Genomic DNA, 19066 nt, shown 5'->3' on the forward strand with positions numbered 1-19066 from the left:
TGCATCCCAAATAAAAAACAAAATATATTGCAAAATCAAGTGTGTTATTTCATTATTTAGATCACACATGCCTTAAACAAGAATAAGGGGTAAGCCAAATCAGTTCTTATGCTTCGCACTGACGAAGGCCAACAGCCCGAAATACCGTGTCTGTGAATTGAGATACTGATTTGGGTATTTATCCTAAGTCATATCACAAGAGTCGTTAAACGCTTAAACTGTAAAGCGCTGCAGAATATGTTGGCGCTATATAAATAAAGATTATTATTATTATTATTGATTGTGACTTGTAGGATCGCTACTTCCAACAGGTGGCGCTATAGAGTTCAAGGCCTCTCTTTCTCTGAAGAGGCAATTTGCATATTAAACAAGAATAAAAATTTTAAATATTTATACAGGTTAATGTTGGTGATCGTTTGATTTGTTTCCCTTTTAACTGCTTAACACAATTCATAGGCTTTAATTATTAAACTAGATGGTGGCCTGATTCTAACGCATCAGGTATTCTAGAATATGCATGTCCACGTAATATATTGCACAGTCCACGTAGTATATTGACCAGTCACTTAGTATACTGCCCAGCCACGTAGTATATTGCCCAGCCACGTAGTATATTGCCCAGCCACGTAGTAAATTGCCCAGCTACATAGTATATTGCCTAGCTACGTAGTATATTGCCCAGCTACGTAGTATATTGCCCAGTGATGTAGTATACTGCCCAGTTACGTAGTATATTGAACAGTGACGTAGTATATTGCCCAGTTACGTAGTATAAAGCACAGAGCCACGTAGTATATTGCACAGCGACGTAGAATACAGCACAGAGCCACGTAGTATATTGGCCAGTCACGTAGTATATTGCCCAGTGACGTAGTATAAAGCACAGAGCCACGTAGTATATTGCACAGCGACGTATAATACAGCACAGAGCCACATAGTATATTGGCCAGCTACATAGTATATTGCCCAGCCAGGTTTGTCACAGGTTAAAAAATAAACATATACTCACCTTTCCGAGGGCCCCTTGTAGTCATCGGCAGCTTCCGGTCCCAGGCTTGGTATGAGCGCAGAACCTGTGATGACGTCATGGTCACATGACCGTGACGTCATGGCAGGTCCTACTCGCGCAGAGCCTGTGATGACGTCGCGGTCACATGACCGTGACGTCATGGCAGGTCCTTCTCCCATACCATCTTTGCCACCGGAACCTGCAATGGAAGATGGCGGCCGGCGCGAGCGACTACAGAGGGTGAGTATAGAAGGTTTTTTTTTATTATTATTTTTAACATTACATTTTTTACTATTGATGCCACATAGGCAGCATCAATAGTAAAAAGTTGGGGACACACAGGGTTAATAGCTGCGGTAACGGAGTGCGTTACCCGCAGCATAACACGGTCCATTACCGCCAGCATTAACCCTGTGTTAGCGGTGACCAGAGGGGAGTATGCGGGCGACAGGCACTGACTGCGGGGAGTAAGGAGCGGCCATTTTCTTACGGACTGAGCCCGTCGCTGATTGGTCGCGGCAGCCATGACAGGCAGCTGGTGAGTCCAATCAGTGAATGAATAACTGTGACAGAAGGACAGACAGACGGAAGTGACCCTTAGACAATTATATATAAGGTACCACCAGTAAGACTAAAAATTATGTACAGTAGACCAAAATAATAAGCAGAGACCCTCAATATTTATTTTCTACCTCAAAGCACTTAAAAATAGTGTATAAGAAAATGAAAAAAATAGCCTCATCGTGTAATGTTGGAAGGAACTACGGTACTCATCCTAGTGAGTGTCAACCCAAAAGCTGAAACCGTAAATACACACAAAAGAAGTTTGGATTGACAGGACATAAGTAAAATCTTCAACTTTATTCCGTTATATTAAAAAATATAGCCTTGATGGCTGTATAGAAGGTTCACTGTGATGCGTTTATGGCATTGCCGCCCTCAGTCATAGAATATTCAGCTGCCATCCTGGATATATTTTTTAATATAATGGAATTTAGTTGAAAATTTTACTTATGTCCTGTCAATCAGAACTTCTTTTGTATGTAAAAATGGTCTATTTTACATTTCAAATGCCATCTCCAGCATGGGATAGAGAGATTCAAAAATATCAGTGACACATGGTGGAGAGCACATGCACTATAGCACAGTAAAATAAATTATTCTAGTCTGGCAGGAAGGCATTTTACCTGTAAAACATAACTGGAAGGAAATTTAATAGGAATGATTATATAAAGCAGTTATGGTAATATTGTAATTTTTTCCCCTCAATTTTTCACAAAAAAGTCATATTTAAAAGGGAATCTGTCATCAAGATTAACTCCACTAAATGCATCAGTACCTTTACATCCACAATTTTTGCATTTCAGAAATGAAGAGTTAAGCCCTTATTCCTGCCCAGAGCACTTAAAACTCTGTCTTCTTGTTATTACCATTTTTAGTGCCTCTGTCTCTATGATAGCTATATCCCTTCACCACTGGGCAATTTTCATTTTGTTTTTCCTCCCCGTTTATATTTTCCCATGCATATAACCATATGAGGGCCTTTTTTTTGCGGGATGAGTTGTACTTTTGAATGGCATTCATTTTATCATGTGATGTACTGAAAAGCAGGAAAAAAAAATTCCAAGTGCAAAAAAAATGCAATTTTTCATTTTTTTTGGAAGGGGGGGGGGGGAGGATGGAGGGGGTGGTATTTATCATTCTCACTATATATTAAAACTGACCTGGCATTATGATTCTGCGGGCCAGTATCCTACACAAAACTCAAACATTTATAGTTTGGTTTGCTTTTTAATTATGAAATGCATTTTATGTTTTGATAGATTGGCCCAAACCTATATATTCTTTTGCTAGTTTTATTTTTAGCAAGGCAAAAAGGAAGAGATTTTGTTTTTTTTTTTAAAGTTTTTTACTGTATTTAATATAGTTCCCTTAGGGGGCTTGATGCTGACGAAAGTCACCCGATGGCTGAATAAATTAGTAATCATCTGCTGGGAAATATGTAGGCCTGGTTTGCGAGCCACCATCAAAGGCAGAGACTTGAAATATTACATATATGTATATTTATATATTCATATTGTGAAGGGGTGAATGAGTTTGTGAACTCAAGTACCAACCATGAAAACTAGCCCGTTTGCTAGTTTCATCACTTCTGCACTTCTGAGCACTAACCTGCTGAGGGTACTGCAATGGTCTATTAACACTAGAAGTCCCAGAAATTTCGAGCTCCAAAGGTTCCAAAAGGTAGAATATTAAATGACCCCTCTCTGGGACTTCTAGTGTTAAACATGCACCGCGAAGTCATAATGTACACCCGGAATAAGAGCAATGAGGATGCTCCAGGTGTACGGTAAGGCACATTGGGCGTGCGCTAGCGATATGCCATCATTTGAGTGACGGACCGCGAACACTGCTTGCAGCGTTCACGGTCTGTTCCTCGCTAGCGCAGATTGGGGATCTGCGCTAGTGGGATCGGCTAACGCGATCCCTTTTGGGACGTTGCGTTAGAGCAGTCCATAGTGCTATGCGCTAAACGGACTGCCCTAACGCAATGTGACCCTAGCCTAAGAAGCAAGCCTCATGCAACCAGGAACCCATAATCCTACAGCGCTGTCATATTCCAGATCTGCAATCTCAGAAGTACAATCAGATGTATGGCTAAGGTAAGGCAAATTGAAACCCTACCACCGCAGAACAAGACACAGAAGTTGAAACATTAATACTAGGCCAATAATTGTTTGGACAGGTTGTTCAAAGGTTTTATGAACTGAATAGGTGAGTGAACTGACGGACCAGATGGATGGACTCGTGGTTGGATCAATAACAGGCACAGACCTCCACTTCTACTCAGAGGTGGCGTACTGGTATGTGCTCGTATTCTAAAAGATAAGCTATTTGGACCTTTTTTTTTTTTTTTATTTAAAATGGACTAAAACCTAACTCCCAAAGTTACTGCTAGTTTTCAGAAGACACTTTCTTCAAGCAGTGGTACAGGAAAAAGTTTGAGTCTTAAAAACAAACAAAAAAAACACATTTTAGTACAGAACAATGCTTAAAGTATTCCACTGCTTGGCTAGCAAGTAAAAGCCTTAAAAATGTAAGCATAGTGACATTGCCACCCCCCATCCTCAACTGACCTATATCCTATTAAGAACTTGTGGGTCCTTCATCAATAGGAGATTTTAATGAGAATGAAAACTGTACACTTCACTGTACAGTGCCTGGGAGGTTTTAGTTGGCATTGCCCAAATAGTTGTTCATTAGGAAACAATCAAGTACTTGGGACAAGGAAGAAGCACTTGCTGGACGTGAAAGGTTTTTTGTACATATTTCTTAATATTCCATTGGCTACCACACTGTAATTTAGGCAACTTGTAATAAATTCTATGGAAATGTTTTATTTGGGCGAGTCTCTCAGTTTAATTTCTTTATTGCCTGTAAAAAAAAACATTAAAATACAGTACAATGTTTTATCATTGTAGAATTTGAAGGACTTGTCTCATCTCGGTATATTAGCAACTATCCACAGCTTAGGTGATCCAACTGTAGGTACCCATTGTGGTCCCTATAATGAATCATCAAATGTTCTATTAAAATCTCCCCCACCCATCCATTGTGTGTGTGACTACCAGAGATTATCACTTTATTCAGCTCTTTCTGACAGTCACACACACCATGAATGGAGGAGTGAAGCAGTGTGGACACTACTCCATTCTAACATGGGATTTTCTGGTCTTGAGTTGGGACACCCATTTAAAAGGTATAGACTTGTCCATTATTAAATACAGATATATTCTGTAATACAAGATGCAAGTTATATTAAGACAATACAAGTTAGTGTTGATTTTTGGACTTAAATACCTATGCGCAATATTTATTTTTTCACCACTTACCACCTTCCTCAGTTCTTGATTGGATACAATAATCACATTGGGTGGATCCCCAACAGCAGTAGCAGCTCCCCCTATGTTTGTGAAGATTACTTCAGCAATCAGAACATGTCGGGGATCAAGATTAAGTACTTCACATAACCTATAGGATGAAGTTAAAAAGGCAATATAATATAAATAATAATTTTCAGTTTCAAAATTAGATCGCTAATGACCTCAGGTTAGCATCCTCAATAATCAGAACCTCCCACTCCCGTCTCCAAGACTTTACACGTGCTGCGCCGATTCTTTGGAATGCACTACCTAGGTTAATACGATTAATCCCCAATCCCCACAGTTTTAAGCGTGCCCTAAAAACTCATTTGTTCAGACTGGCCTACCGCCTCAATGCATTAACCTAACGATCCCTGTGTGGCCTATTTATAATAAAAAAAAAAAAAAAAGGTTCCTCGCATCATGTTCTCATACACTTTATGCAGTATTAGCCCTCTGTGTCTGTACTGCTACATACTTAGGCAGGTAACTGGTTCATGCAGCTTTACATGAACACCTGAGCCTTACACTATGGCCGGTCCGAATAACTAAATCAATTGTTACCATCCACCTCTCGTGTCTCCCCTTTTCCCCATAGTTTGTAAGCTTGCGAGCAGGGCCCTCACTCCTCCTGGTATCTGTTTTGAACTGTAGTTCTGTTATGCTGTAATGTCTATTGTCTGTACAAGTCCCCTCTATAATTTGTAAAGCGCTGCGGAATATGTTGGCGCTATGTAAATAAAATTATTATTATTATTTATTATTATTGTAGTTTTATTATTACCGTCGTTCACATACTGGACAGTCATTCAAAACATGTTCATGTCATGGCAAAATGCAATCAACCCTTTCCTCATGTTTTTTGGTTACTTGTACATTAGAATTCACTGAATATCAGTGTGCAGCAGAAAGGAAACTAGGGAGCAAAAATAGCCCAACAGAGTTTTATCTGGTGGTAAACGAATAAGAGATGTAGAATTCTCCCTCACTTGGTGGGCATGTTATACACAACACTTTCTGAGCAACTAAACCAGCTTCTGCAAGCCACGGGACAAAACTACAAGATGATTCTTTCTTATAAAGGCTGTACAAGTGGTTTTTCTGCACTGCTGGTTAAGTTTCATGAATGAAGCCAGGACACACAGGGTGAAAAAAAATTGTGGTTTTAATATTTATGCATTTCAAAGGTATCCAATTTCTTCCTCAGGATAAGACCACTGACTTCGGTTGTATCCTGAGGAAGGAGTTGAATCATTTCGAAACGCGTGGATATTAAATACGTAAATTTTGTCATTCTGTATGGCCTGCTTTCATCAGTGGAACTTCACCAGTGGCGCAAAACAACGACTTCTACATCCTTTATGAAAGGCATTGTATAACTTCATGTATGCAGTTGAAATTAAAATGTCACCTCTGAAGCTTAAACTGCTTCTTTCACATGTAAAATACTATATAGACCAACATTCACAAATATAAATTTTATTTAGTAGGTAAAACTACTGCAATTATTTATGAACCTATTAGTGGTGTTTGGCACTTTCTGTATAAGCTTACATACAAAGTGCATGATTACATTCTTCCATTTCCCAAAGCTCTATGAATCAAATAATGTTCTAAAGACATTCACTCAATGCTTTAGCATTTGAAGCAGTGTTTTAAAATAAATGTTGTCCTTTTAAGTCTGACAGATGTAGACTAAAGTGAACAGAAGGTATCAAGGTGACAAAGTATACAACGTGACTACTGATAGCAGAAACTAAAAATTGTTTGATCTACTTATAAATGGTACTAATGAGCAGGTAAGATCGTTCAGAATAATTACTTACATGTATTATTACTTATTATGTATACCCCTCCTTACATGTAAAGTGCCATGGAATAAATGGCGCTATAACAATAAATAATAATAATTATGCATATAAGAAGACATCACTGTATTGTAGATACATAAAGCATTTACCAAAAACACACCAACTAGCTATATACACACATTAATTATATACACTGCTAAAAAAAATAAAGGGAACACTAAAATCCCACATCCTAGATATCACAATGAAATATTCCAGTTGTAAATCTGTATTGATTACATAGTGGAATGTGTTTAGAACAATAAAACCTAAAAATTATCAACGTTGATCACAACTAATATCTCACTGAGGTCTGGAGTTGGAATGATGCTCACAATCAAAGTGGAAAATGAATTTACAGGCTGATCCAACGTCAGGGAAAATGCCTCAAGACAAGGAAATGATGCTCAGTAGTGTGTGTGGCCTCCACGTGCCTGTATGACCTCCCTTTAATGCCTCAGCATGCTCCTGATGAGGCAGCAGATGGTCTCCTGAGGGATCTCCTCCCGGACCTGGACTAAAGCATCTGCCAACTTCTGGACAGTCTGTGGTGTAACGTGACATTGGTGGATGGTGCGAGACATGATGTCCCAGATGTGTTCAATCAGCCCTCCATGTGCTTGCCAGAGGTAGCCTGACTGCCATTAGGTACCGAGATGAGATCCTCAGACCCCTTGTGAGACCATATGCTGGTGCGATTGGCCCTGGGTTCCTCTTAGTGCAGGACAATGCCAGACTTCATGTGGCTGGAGTGTGTCAGCAGGTCTTGCAAGATGAAGGTATTGAAGCTATGGACTGGCCCGCCCATTCCCCAGACCTGAATCTGATTGAACACATCTGGGGCATCATGTCTCGCACCATCCACCAACGTCACATTGCACCAGAGACTGTTCAGGCGTTGGCAGATGCTTTAATCCAGGTCCGGTAGGAAATCCCTCTGGAGACCATCCGCCGCCTCATCAGGAGCATGCCCAGGCATTGTAGGGATCTTTTTCTTTATTTATTTTTTATTTGTCAAACAGGAACATTTAGGCAACACACTCACACCTAAACATCATTTCCTTGTCTTGAGGCACTTCCACTGAAGTTGGATCAGCCTGTAATTTGATTTTCCACTTTGATTTTGAGCATCATTCCAAATCCAGACCTCCATGGGATCTCCATTTTGATTTACATTGATCTTTTTAATGTCTTATTGTTTTCAACAAATTCCACTATGTAATGAATAAAGATTTGCAACTGAAATATTTCATTCAGTGATATCTAGGATGTGGTATTTTAGTGTTCCCTTTATTTTTTTTTAGATTAAATATATATATATATATATATATATATATATATATATATATATATATATATATACACACATATACAGTTAGGTCCATATATATTTGGACAGAGACAACATTTTTCTAATTTTGGTTATAGACATTACCACAATGAATTTTAAACAAAACAATTCAGATTCAGTTGAAGTTCAGACTTTCAGCTTTCATTTGAGGGTATCCACATTAAAATTGGATGAAGGGTTTAGGAGTTTCAGCTCCTTAACATGTGCCACCCTGTTTTTAAAGGGACAAAAAGTAATTGGACAATTGACTCCAAGGCTATTTCATGGACAGGTGTGGGCAATCCCTTCGTTATGTCATTCTCAATTAAGCAGATACAAGGCCTGGAATTGATTTGAGGTGTGGTGCTTGCATTTGGAAGGTTTTGCTGTGAAGTAAACACGTGGTCAAAGGAGCTCTCCATTCAGGTGAAACAAGCCATCCTTAAGCTGCGAAAACAGAAAAAACCCATCCGAGAAATTGCTACAATATTAGGAGTGGCAAAATCTACAGTTTGGTACATCCTGAGAAAGAAAGAAAGCACTGGTGAACTCATCAATGAAAAAAGACCTGGACGACCACGGAAGACAACAGTGGGGGATGATCGCAGAATAATCTACATGGTGAAGAGAAACCCCTTCACAACAGCCAACCAAGTGAACAAAACTCTCCAGGAGGTCGGCGTATCAATATCCAAATCTACCATAAAGAGAAGACTGCATGAAAGTAAATAGAGAGGGTTCACCTCACGGTGCAAGCCACTCATAAGCATCAAGAATAAAAAGGCTAGCCTGGACTTTGCTAAAAAACATCTAAAAAAGCCAGCACAGTTCTGGAAGAACATTCTTTGGACAGATGAAACCAACATCAACCTCTACAAGAATGATGGAAAGAGAAAAGTATGGCAAAGGCGTGGTACAGCTCATGATCGAAAGCATAGCACCTCATCTGTAAAACACGGCGGAGGCAGTGTGATGGCTTGGGCATGCATGGCTGCCAGTGGCACTGGGTCACTAGTGTTTATTGATGATGTGATACAGGACAGAAGCAGCGAAATGAATTCTGAGGTATTCAGAGACATACTGTGTGCTCAGATCCAGCCAAACTGATTTGTCATCGTTTCATACTACAGATGGACAATGACCCAAAACATAAAGCCAAAGCAACACAGGAGTTTATTAAAGCAAAGAAGTGGAATATTCTTGAATGGCCAAGTCAGTCACCTGATCTCAACCCAATTGAGCATGCATTTCACTTGTTAAAGACTAAACTTCAGACAGAAAGGCTCACGAACAAACAGCAACTGAAAACCACTGCAGTGAAGGCCTGGTAGAGCTTCAAAAAGGATGAAACACAGCATCTGGTGATATCCATGAGTTCAACACTTCAGGCAGTCATTGCCAACAAAGGGTTTTCAACCCAAGTACTAAAAATGAACATTTAATTTAAAATTATTGAATCTGTCCAATTACTTTTGGTCCCTTTAAAAACAGGGTGGAACATGTTAAGGAGCTGAAACTCCTAAACCCTTCATCCAATTTTAATGTGGATACTGTTGTGAATTCTGTGGCTGAATTCACTCCTGTGGTCACAAGTGGTACTGCAGCTTCTGAGCTTCCTCTCTCAGGTGTTCTGGTGAGCTCGTTGGCTGCTTTGTTATTTAACTCCACCTGATTCTGTCTTCCTTGCTCCTTGTCAATGTTCCAGTGTTGGATCTGAGCTTCTGGATCTTTCCTGTGGCCTGCTGCTCTGCTTAGATAAGTGCTTTTTGCTTTTGTTGCTACTTTTTCTGTCCAGCTTGTCCTTTCGTTTTGCTGGAAGCTCTGAGACGCAAAGGGTGTACCGCCGTGCCGTTAGTTCGGCACGGTGGGTCTTTTTGCCCCCTTTGCGTGGTTTTTTGCTTTAGGGTTTTTTGTAGACTGCAAAGTTCTCTTTGCTATCCTCGCTCTATCTAGAATATCGGGCCTCACTTTGCTGAATCTATTTCATCCCTACGTTTGTCTTTTCATCTTGCTAACAGTCATTATATGTGGGGGGCTGCCTTTTCCTTTGGGGTATTTCTCTGAGGCAAGTCAGGCTTGTTTTTCTAACTTCAGGCTAGTCAGCTCCTCAGGCTGTGCCGAGTTGCATAGGTAGTGTCAGGCGCAATCCACAGCTGCCTTTAGTTGTGTTTAGGTTAGGTTCAGGTATTGCGGTCTACAGAGATTCCACGTCTCAGAGCTCGTTCTATTGTTTTTGGGTTATTGTCAGATCACTGTATGTGCTCTGATTGCTGGCACACTGTGTCACTGGATTGCCTACATAACAGGATACCCTCAAATGAAAGCTGAAAGTCTGAACTTCAACTGCATCTGAATTGTTTTGATTAAAATTCATTGTGGTAGTGTCTGTAACCAAAATTAGAAAAATGTTGTCTCTGTCCAAATATATATGGACCTAAATATATATATATATATATATATACACACATATATATATATATATATATATACATATATATACACATACACACTCATACATGCATATACACATATAAACATACATATACCCATATATACATACATATACATACATACATACATATTTCCACTGAAAGTTACCCAGTTACTCCTTCAGACTTGTTTCATTCATTACAGTTTGTGATAAACTGGGTTTTCACCCTGTGGGACATGCTTTGCCTGTGTGCATACTACTTTCAAGAAAATGAAACAATCAACTTTTTCGAATATGGACAAAACGAAAATGTTTACTATCAGAGATAACATTTCCTGCAACTCAAAGGGGATAATCTATATCATACAGTGTTCGTGTAAAAAACTTTACATGGGCCGCACCAAACGGCATCTGAGTATACGCCTAAGGGAACATAGCAAAAATATTTTAAAGGGTTTTATGGGACACCCCCTCTCACGTCATTTTAAAGAAAAACACAAACAGTCTCTCAAAGACATCCGTTTTTGCGGTATTCAGCTAGTTCATCAGAATTGGAGGGGGGGTGATTTTATTAAACAGATGTCTAGGAGGGAATCTGAATGGATTTTTTTGTTGGACAGTTTGGCCCCCAAAGGCCTCAACCATAAACTAGAGTTATATGCTTTTTAGTGGTATTCAATAGTGTAGATCCCTGCCACGCACATCCAAATCTATGCCCATGGATGTGCGGATACAAATATAGGCATGTTGGGCTTTTATCCTACGCTTCCCTCCTTTTTATTTATTTATTTATTCATTCATTCTTTGTATTGTGTTATATATGTTATAGCAGTATTGTATTCTGCTTAATGTCAGCTCATTTAGGAATAACTGGTTTAGGTTTGTTTATTTATTAATCTCAATTTAATTTAGGTGAGCTTTTACGTATTTATATTTTTCCTTTCTTTTAACATCATTTTTAAAATTATTTAAATAAAAATTGTTTTTAAAAAAGTATTGAACAACATAAATGTGGTGTCCGTTACAATAAAGGCATCACACCTGTGATGCACGGTCATTGCTGGGCTTATGGGATCATTTGGTATGTAGAGGGTTAATGCATAGGGGCGGAGGTAGTTAGTCAAGCCGCTGGTGATATAAGTGGCTACACACAGAGGGGCCGTAACCCTGACGAAGAGGTGCGTTCCACCTCGAAACATGTTGGTTGTATCTGACTCCTTTGTGTCTCCGTAGTAAAGTGACGTCACTTTCAGGTCGAGCGGCTGAGTAGATCGGCCATCTTCCTACCTTCCTCGTGTAACCAGGGACGCTACTGGCCAGGGCGCTTCTGGCTCTGCACGTCGCGACACTCCCTCCCCTCTGCACACTCCAGTTCCAGAGCGGAACAGCGATTACACCAACTGGAGTCATTCACCCCAGGAAGCGCAGCGCATCTTGATGCAGCAACATTAAGGTATGCACATTAGACTATACATGCACTAGGCTGTCAACTAGTAAAACCTCCTACTATTGAACGCTTACAAGGAAGGTTTATATATCCTGCTATTTTCTGACTGCAGCCCCCTATATAGTGGATACCTACCAAACTTTTACTTGCAAATAGCGGCATCCTGTGGTCGCATGGCTTCTCTGTAGTGGAAGATATATGCATGCGTATATATGTTTGTTTGTTTTTTTATTTTTTTTTTTTAATATATATGCATATTCTATAGCGCGGTATTTTTAAAGCTGATTGTTTGTGATAATAGCTCACACTTGTAATGAATAGATTTACTAGCAATTACATTTGTACATTGGCATAAGGAAAGAAAATTATCAGCAATCACAGCAATTCTATCAATAACGGGTGCTGCGGAAAATTTGGTCTGACATTTGTTTATCGAAGAATGTATCACGAAGCAAAATAAAAGCATTCAATGTCTTCCCCGGAGCACTGGTTCTCAGACGTCGCTTATCACTGGTGTCTGAGTTTTTGAACTGATTGAAATTACCCAGCCAAAACAGAACAGTTTCCTCGTGTATGCAAAAAAAAAAAGCTTTAAGCTATAAACTCTGGTGACCATGTAGTAAAATTTATGTATTGTTTTATGAACTTCCAGAAAGAGATATAATCTAACTAAATAGAAAAGAACTAAATGTTTGTATACTGAATCTAAATGAAGTCGTCTCAAAACCAAAAATTAGAACTAGCAGATCATGTAAACTTTAGTTATCCCTGGTGGCAATGATTACACAGGAGTAGAAGGTCACTGATGTCTAGCAATACTTTCCCAGAGCATGGATGGCTTTTAACTATATTTTATATTACTTTTTAATTATAAAGGACTTTTATTTGAAGTTTAAAGAAAGGTTTGATGCAAGCAAATATGGTAGCTTTAAGGGAAATTACATTTGATAAAGCAATTTATTGAGAATGTTAGATCTTTTAAGGTTAGAATAACATACAGCACTATACACTGACTTTCTTGAGTATTTGTATAAAGAATTTCAACTAGGTCAAAATGGAAGGATTTGTAGGTTTTAGAGCTTTTGTTTTTATTTTGTATGCTTATTAGTAGCTTGATATATTTATCATGTGGTATATTTTTAGTGGAGAGAATTTGACTACAACGAAATAAAAAAAATAAACAGCCTCCAAATTTATACAGTATAAATATTCATAAAGACCATGAGCAAAACTGCATCACGTATATCATAGACCACGCCAATGAACTAGATACCTTATTGTCACTGGGGTGAAAAGCAGCATTGTGGTGACATTGTCCAAGAATGCAGAGAGAAGGGCCGCAATAAAACATAGAATTATTATCATTGGCCACACTCTTCCTCTAGATAGCTTGTAGGCCTGTTGAAAATAAATAATGTACAAATAAAATACAATTAACAAGATAAGCAAAAAAGCAAAGTTAGTATTTACATAATATGACTCCGAGCTGTAGCATAAATTTGTCAATTTATTGAAAAATGTGTATTAAAAAAAACAGCATGTCATTGAAAAGTAAAGATTTTGTTAATCTACATAGAAATTTAAAGCATTTTTGCCTGCTGTAAAGCACCTTGCACATAACCATTTGGAAAACCATTTTTCTTTTATAAATCAGAATCTTTCAGATGGGATTGAAATTTAAAAAAAAAAAAAAACATATTTGGCTTAATATACACAACATTTGTGCAGCATAATTTAACCCCTTCAAGACCCAGCCTATTTTGACCTTAAAGACCTTGCCGTTTTTTGCAATTCTGACCAGTGTCCCTTTATGAGGTAATAACTCAGGAACGCTTCACCGGATCCTAGCGGTTCTGAGATTGTTTTTTCGTGACATATTGGGCTTCATGTTAGTGGTAAATTTAGGTCAATAAATTCTGCATTTATTTGTGATAAACACGGAAATTTGGCGAAAATTTTGAAAATTTCGCAATTTTCACATTTTGAATTTTTATTCTGTTAAACCAGAGAGATATGTGACACAAAATAGTTAATAAATAACATTTCCCACATGTTTACTTTACATCAGCACAATTTTGGAAACAACATTTTTTTTTGTTAGGAAGTTATAAGGGTTAAAATTCGACCAGCGATTTGTCATTTTTACAACGAAATTTACAAAACCATTTTTCTTAGGGACCACCTCACATTTGAAGTCAGTTTGAGGGGTCTATATGGCTGAAAATACCCAAAAGTGACACCATTCTAAAAACTGCACCCCTCAAGGTACTCAAAACCACATTCAAGAAGTTTATTAACCCTTCAGGTGCTTCACAGCAGCAGAAGCAACATGGAAGGAAAAAATGAACATTTAACTTTTTAGTCACAAAAATTATCTTTTAGCAACAATTTTTTTATTTTCCCAATGGTAAAAGGAGAAACTGAACCACGAACGTTGTTGTCCAATTTGTCCTGAGTACGCTGATACCTCATATGTGGGGGTAAACCACTGTTTTGGCGCACGGCAGGGCTTGGAAGGGAAGGAGCGCCATTTGACTTTTTGAATCAAAAATTGGCTCCACTCTTTAGCGGACACCATGTCACGTTTGGAGAGCCCCCGTGTGCCTAAAAATTGGAGCTCCCCCACAAGTGACCCCATTTTGGAAACTAGACGCCCCAAGGAACTTATCTAGATGCATAGTGAGCACTTTGAACCCCCAGGTGCTTCACAAATTGATCCATAAAAATGAAAAAGTACTTTTTTTTCACAAAAAAATTCTTTTTGCCTCAATTTTTTCATTTTCACATGGGCAACAGGATAAAATGGATCCTAAAATGTGTTGGGCAATTTCTCCTGAGTACACCAATACCTCACATGTGGAGGTAAACCACTGTTTGGGCACATGGTAAGGCTCGGAAGGGAAGGAGCGCCATTTGACTTTTTGAATGAAAAATTATTTCCATCGTTAGCGGACACCATGTCGCGTTTGGATAGCTCCTGTGTGCCTAAACATTGGCGCTCCCCCACAAGTGACCCCATTTTGGAAACTAGACCCCCCAAGGAACTAATTTAGATGCCTAGTGAGCACTTTAAACCCTCAGGTGCTTCACAAATTGATCTGTAAAAATGAAAAAGTAATTTTTTTTCACAAAAAAATTCTTTTCGCCTCAATTTTCTCATTTTCACATGGGCAGTAGGATAAAATGGATCATAAAATTTGTTGGGCAATTTCTCCCGAGTACGCCGATACCTCATATGTGGGGGTAAACCACTGTTTGGGCACTCGGCAGGGCTCGGAAGAGAAGGCGTGCCATTTGACTTTTTGAATGGAAAATTAGCTCCAATTGTTAGCGGACACCATGTCGCGTTTGGAGAGCCCCTGTGTGCCTAAACATTGGAGCTCCCCCACAAGTGACCCCATTTTGGAAACTAGACCCCCCAAGGAACTTATCTAGATGCATATTGAGCACTTTAAACATCCAGGTGCTTCACAGAAGTTTATAACGCAGAGCCATGAAAATAAAAAATAATTTTTCTTTCCTCAAAAATGATTTTTTAGCCTGGAATTTCCTATTTTGCCAAGGATAATAGGAGAAATTGGACCCCAAATATTGTTGTCCAGTTTGTCCTGAGTACGCTGATACCCCATATGTGGGGGTAAACCACTGTTTGGGCGCACGGCAGGGCTCGGAAGGGATGGCACGCCATTTGGCTTTTTAAATGGAAAATTAGCTCCAATCATTAGCGGACACCATGTCACGTTTAGAGAGCCCCTGTGTGCCTAAACATTGGAGATCCCCCAGAAATGACACCATTTTAGAAACTAGACCCCCAAAGGAACTAATCTAGATGTGTGGTGAGGACTTTGAACCCCCAAGTGCTTCACAGAAGTTTATAACGCAGAGCCATGAAAATAAAAAAAAAAATTATTTTCTCAAAAATGATCTTTTAGCCTGCAATTTTTTATTTTCCCAAGGGCAACAGGAGAAATTTGACCCCAAAAGTTGTTGTCCAGTTTCTCCTGAGTACGCTGATACCCCATATGTGGGGGTAAATCACTGTTTGGGCACATGCCGGGGCTCGGAAGTGAAGTAGTGACGTTTTGAAATGCAGACTTTGATGGAATGCTCTGTGGGCGTCACGTTGCGTTTGCAGAGCCCCTGATGTGGCTTAACAGTAGAAACCCCCCACAAGTGACCCCATTTTGGAAACTAGACCCCCAAAGGAACTTATCTAGATGTGTGGTGAGCACTTTGAACCCCCAAGTGCTTCATAGAAGTTTATAATGCAGAGCCGTGAAAATAATAAATACGTTTTCTTTCCTCAAAAATAATTATTTAGCCCAGAATTTTTTAATTTTCCCAAGGGTAACAGGAGAAATTTGACCCCAATATTTGTTGTCCAGTTTCTCCTGAGTACGGTGATACCCCATATGTGGGGGTAAACTACTGTTTGGGCACATGCCGGGGCTTGGAATTGAAGTAGTGACGTTTTGAAATGCAGACTTTGATGGAATGCTCTGCGGGCGTCACGTTGCGTTTGCAGAGCCCCTGATGTGCCTAAACAGTAGAAACCCCCCACAAGTGACCCCATTTTGGAAACTAGACCCTGAAAGGAACTTATCTAGATGTGTGGTGAGCACTTTGAACCCCCAAGTGCTTCATAGAAGTTTATAATGCAGAGCCGTGAAAATAATAAATACGTTTTCTTTCCTCAAAAATAATTATTTAGCCCAGAATTTTTTATTTTCCCAAGGGTTACAGGAGAAATTGGACCCCAAAAGTTGTTGTCCAGATTCTCCTGAGTACGCTGATACCCCATATGTGGGGGTAAACCACTGTTTGGGCACACGTCGGGGCTCAGAAGGGAAGTAGTGACTTTTGAAATGCAGACTTTGATGGAATGGTCTGCGGGTGTCACGTTGCGTTTGCAGAGCCCCTGGTGTGCCTAAACAGTAGAAACCCCCCACAAGTGACCCCATTTTAGAAACTAGACCCCCCAAGGAACTTATCTAGATATGTGGTGAGCACTTTGAACCCCCAAGTGCTTCACAGACGTTTACAACGCAGAGCCGTGAAAATAAAAAATCATTTTTCTTTCCTCAAAAATTATGTTTTAGCAAGCATTTTTTTAGATTCACAAGGGTAACAGGAGAAATTGGACCCCAGTAATTGTTGCGCAGTTTGTCCTGAGTATGCTGGTACCCCATATGTGGGGGTAAACCACTGTTTGGGCACACGTCAGGGCTCGGAAGTGAGGGAGCACCATTTGACTTTTTGAATACGAGATTGGCTGGAATCAATGGTGGCGCCATGTTGCGTTTGGAGACCCCTGATGTGCCTAAACAGTGGTAACCCCTCAATTCTACCTCCAACACTAACCCCAACACACCCCTAACCCTAATCCCAACTGTAGCCATAATCCTAATCACAACCCTAACCCCAACACACCCCTAACCACAACACTAACCCCAACACACCCCTAACCCTAACCACAACCCTAATTCCAACCCTAACCCTAAGGCTATGTGCCCACGTTGCGGATTCGTGTGAGATATTTCCGCACCATTTTTGAAAAATCTGCGGGTAAAAGGCACTGTGTTTTACCTGCGGATTTTCCGCGGATTTCCAGTGTTTTTTGTGCGGATTTCACCTGCGGATTCCTATTGAGGAACAGGTGTAAAACGCTGCGGAATCCGCACAAAGAATTGACATGCTGCGGAAAATACAACGCAGCGTTCCCGCGCTGTATTTTCCGCACCATGGGCACAGCGGATTTGGTTTTTCATATGTTTACATGGTACTGTAAATCTGATGGAACACTGCTGCGAATCCGCAGCCAAATCCGCACCGTGTGCACATAGCCTAATTCTAAAGGTATGTGCACACGCTGCGGAAAACGCTGCGGATCCGCAGCAGTTTCCCATGAGTGTACAGTTCAATGTAAACCTATGGGAAACAAAAATCGCTGTACACATGCTGCGGAAAAACTGCACGGAAACGCAGCGGTTTACATTCCGCAGCATGTCACTTCTTTGTGCGGATTCCGCAGCGGTTTTACAACTGCTCCAATAGAAAATCGCAATTGTAAAACCGCAGTGAAATGCGCAGAAAAAAACGCGGTAAATCCGCCATAAATCCGCAGCGGTTTAGCACTGCGGATTTATCAAATCCGCAGCGGAAAAATCCGCAGAGGACCAGAATACGTGTGCACATTCCTAACCCTAACCCTAGCCCTAACCCTAACCCTACCCCTAACCCTACCCCTAACCCTACCCCTAACCCTACCCCTAACCCTAACCCTACCCCTAACCCTAACCCTATTCTAACAGTGGAAAAAAAAAATTTCTTTATTTTTTTATTGTCCCTACCTATGGGGGTGACAAAGGGGGGGGGGGGTCATTTATTATTTTTTTTATTTTGATCACTGAGATATAATCTATCTCAGTGATCAAAATGCACTTTGGAACGAATCTGCCGGCCGGCAGATTCGGCGGGCGCACTGCGCATGCGCCCGCCATTTTGGAAGATGGCGGCGCCCGGGAGAAGACGGACGGGACCACGGCTGGATCGGTAAGTATGATAGGGTGGGGGGGGACCACGGGGTGGGGGATCGGAGCACGGGGGGGGGAATCGGAGCGCGGGAGGGGTGGAACGGAGCGCGGGGGGCGTGGAACGGAGCACGGGGGGGCTGGAATGGAGCACGGGGGGGTGGAACGGAGCACGGGGGGGGGTGGATCGGAGTGCAGGGGGGGTGATTGGAGCACGGGGGGGTGATTGGAGCACGGGGGGAGCGGGCACGAGCACGGGGGGGAGCGGAGCACTGGACGGAGGGGAGCCGGAGCAGTGTACCGGCCAGATCGGGGGGGTGGGGGGGCGATCGGAGGAGTGGGGTGGGGGCACACTAGTATTTCCAGCCATGGCCGATGATATTTCAGCATCGGCCATGGCTGGATTGTAATATTTCACCCGTTATAATGGGTGAAATATTACAAATCGCTCTGATTGGCAGTTTCACTTTCAACAGCCAATCAGAGCGATCGTAGCCACGAGGGGGTGAAGCCACCCCCCCTGGGCTAAACTACCACTCCCCCTGT

General features: G+C 40.7%; 1 protein-coding gene across 3 annotated transcripts in view; it reads right to left on the bottom strand.

Annotated features, from left to right (window-relative positions):
* The window catches only part of OCA2 (OCA2 melanosomal transmembrane protein), an 809946-nt gene that overhangs the window by 184354 nt on the left and 606526 nt on the right, over positions 1-19066 (bottom strand). For all 3 annotated transcript variants that reach the window (XM_069757832.1, XM_069757833.1, XM_069757834.1), the window contains 2 exons: positions 13264-13388; positions 4903-5041 (listed from right to left, as the gene is read on the bottom strand). In XM_069757832.1, coding sequence (XP_069613933.1) covers positions 4903-5041; positions 13264-13388 — 264 coding nt within the window. The remainder of the gene's footprint in view (positions 1-4902; positions 5042-13263; positions 13389-19066) is intronic.

The sequence above is a fragment of the Ranitomeya imitator genome, chromosome 3 (genome assembly GCF_032444005.1).
Source record: "Ranitomeya imitator isolate aRanImi1 chromosome 3, aRanImi1.pri, whole genome shotgun sequence".
Lineage (NCBI taxonomy): Eukaryota > Metazoa > Chordata > Amphibia > Anura > Dendrobatidae > Ranitomeya > Ranitomeya imitator.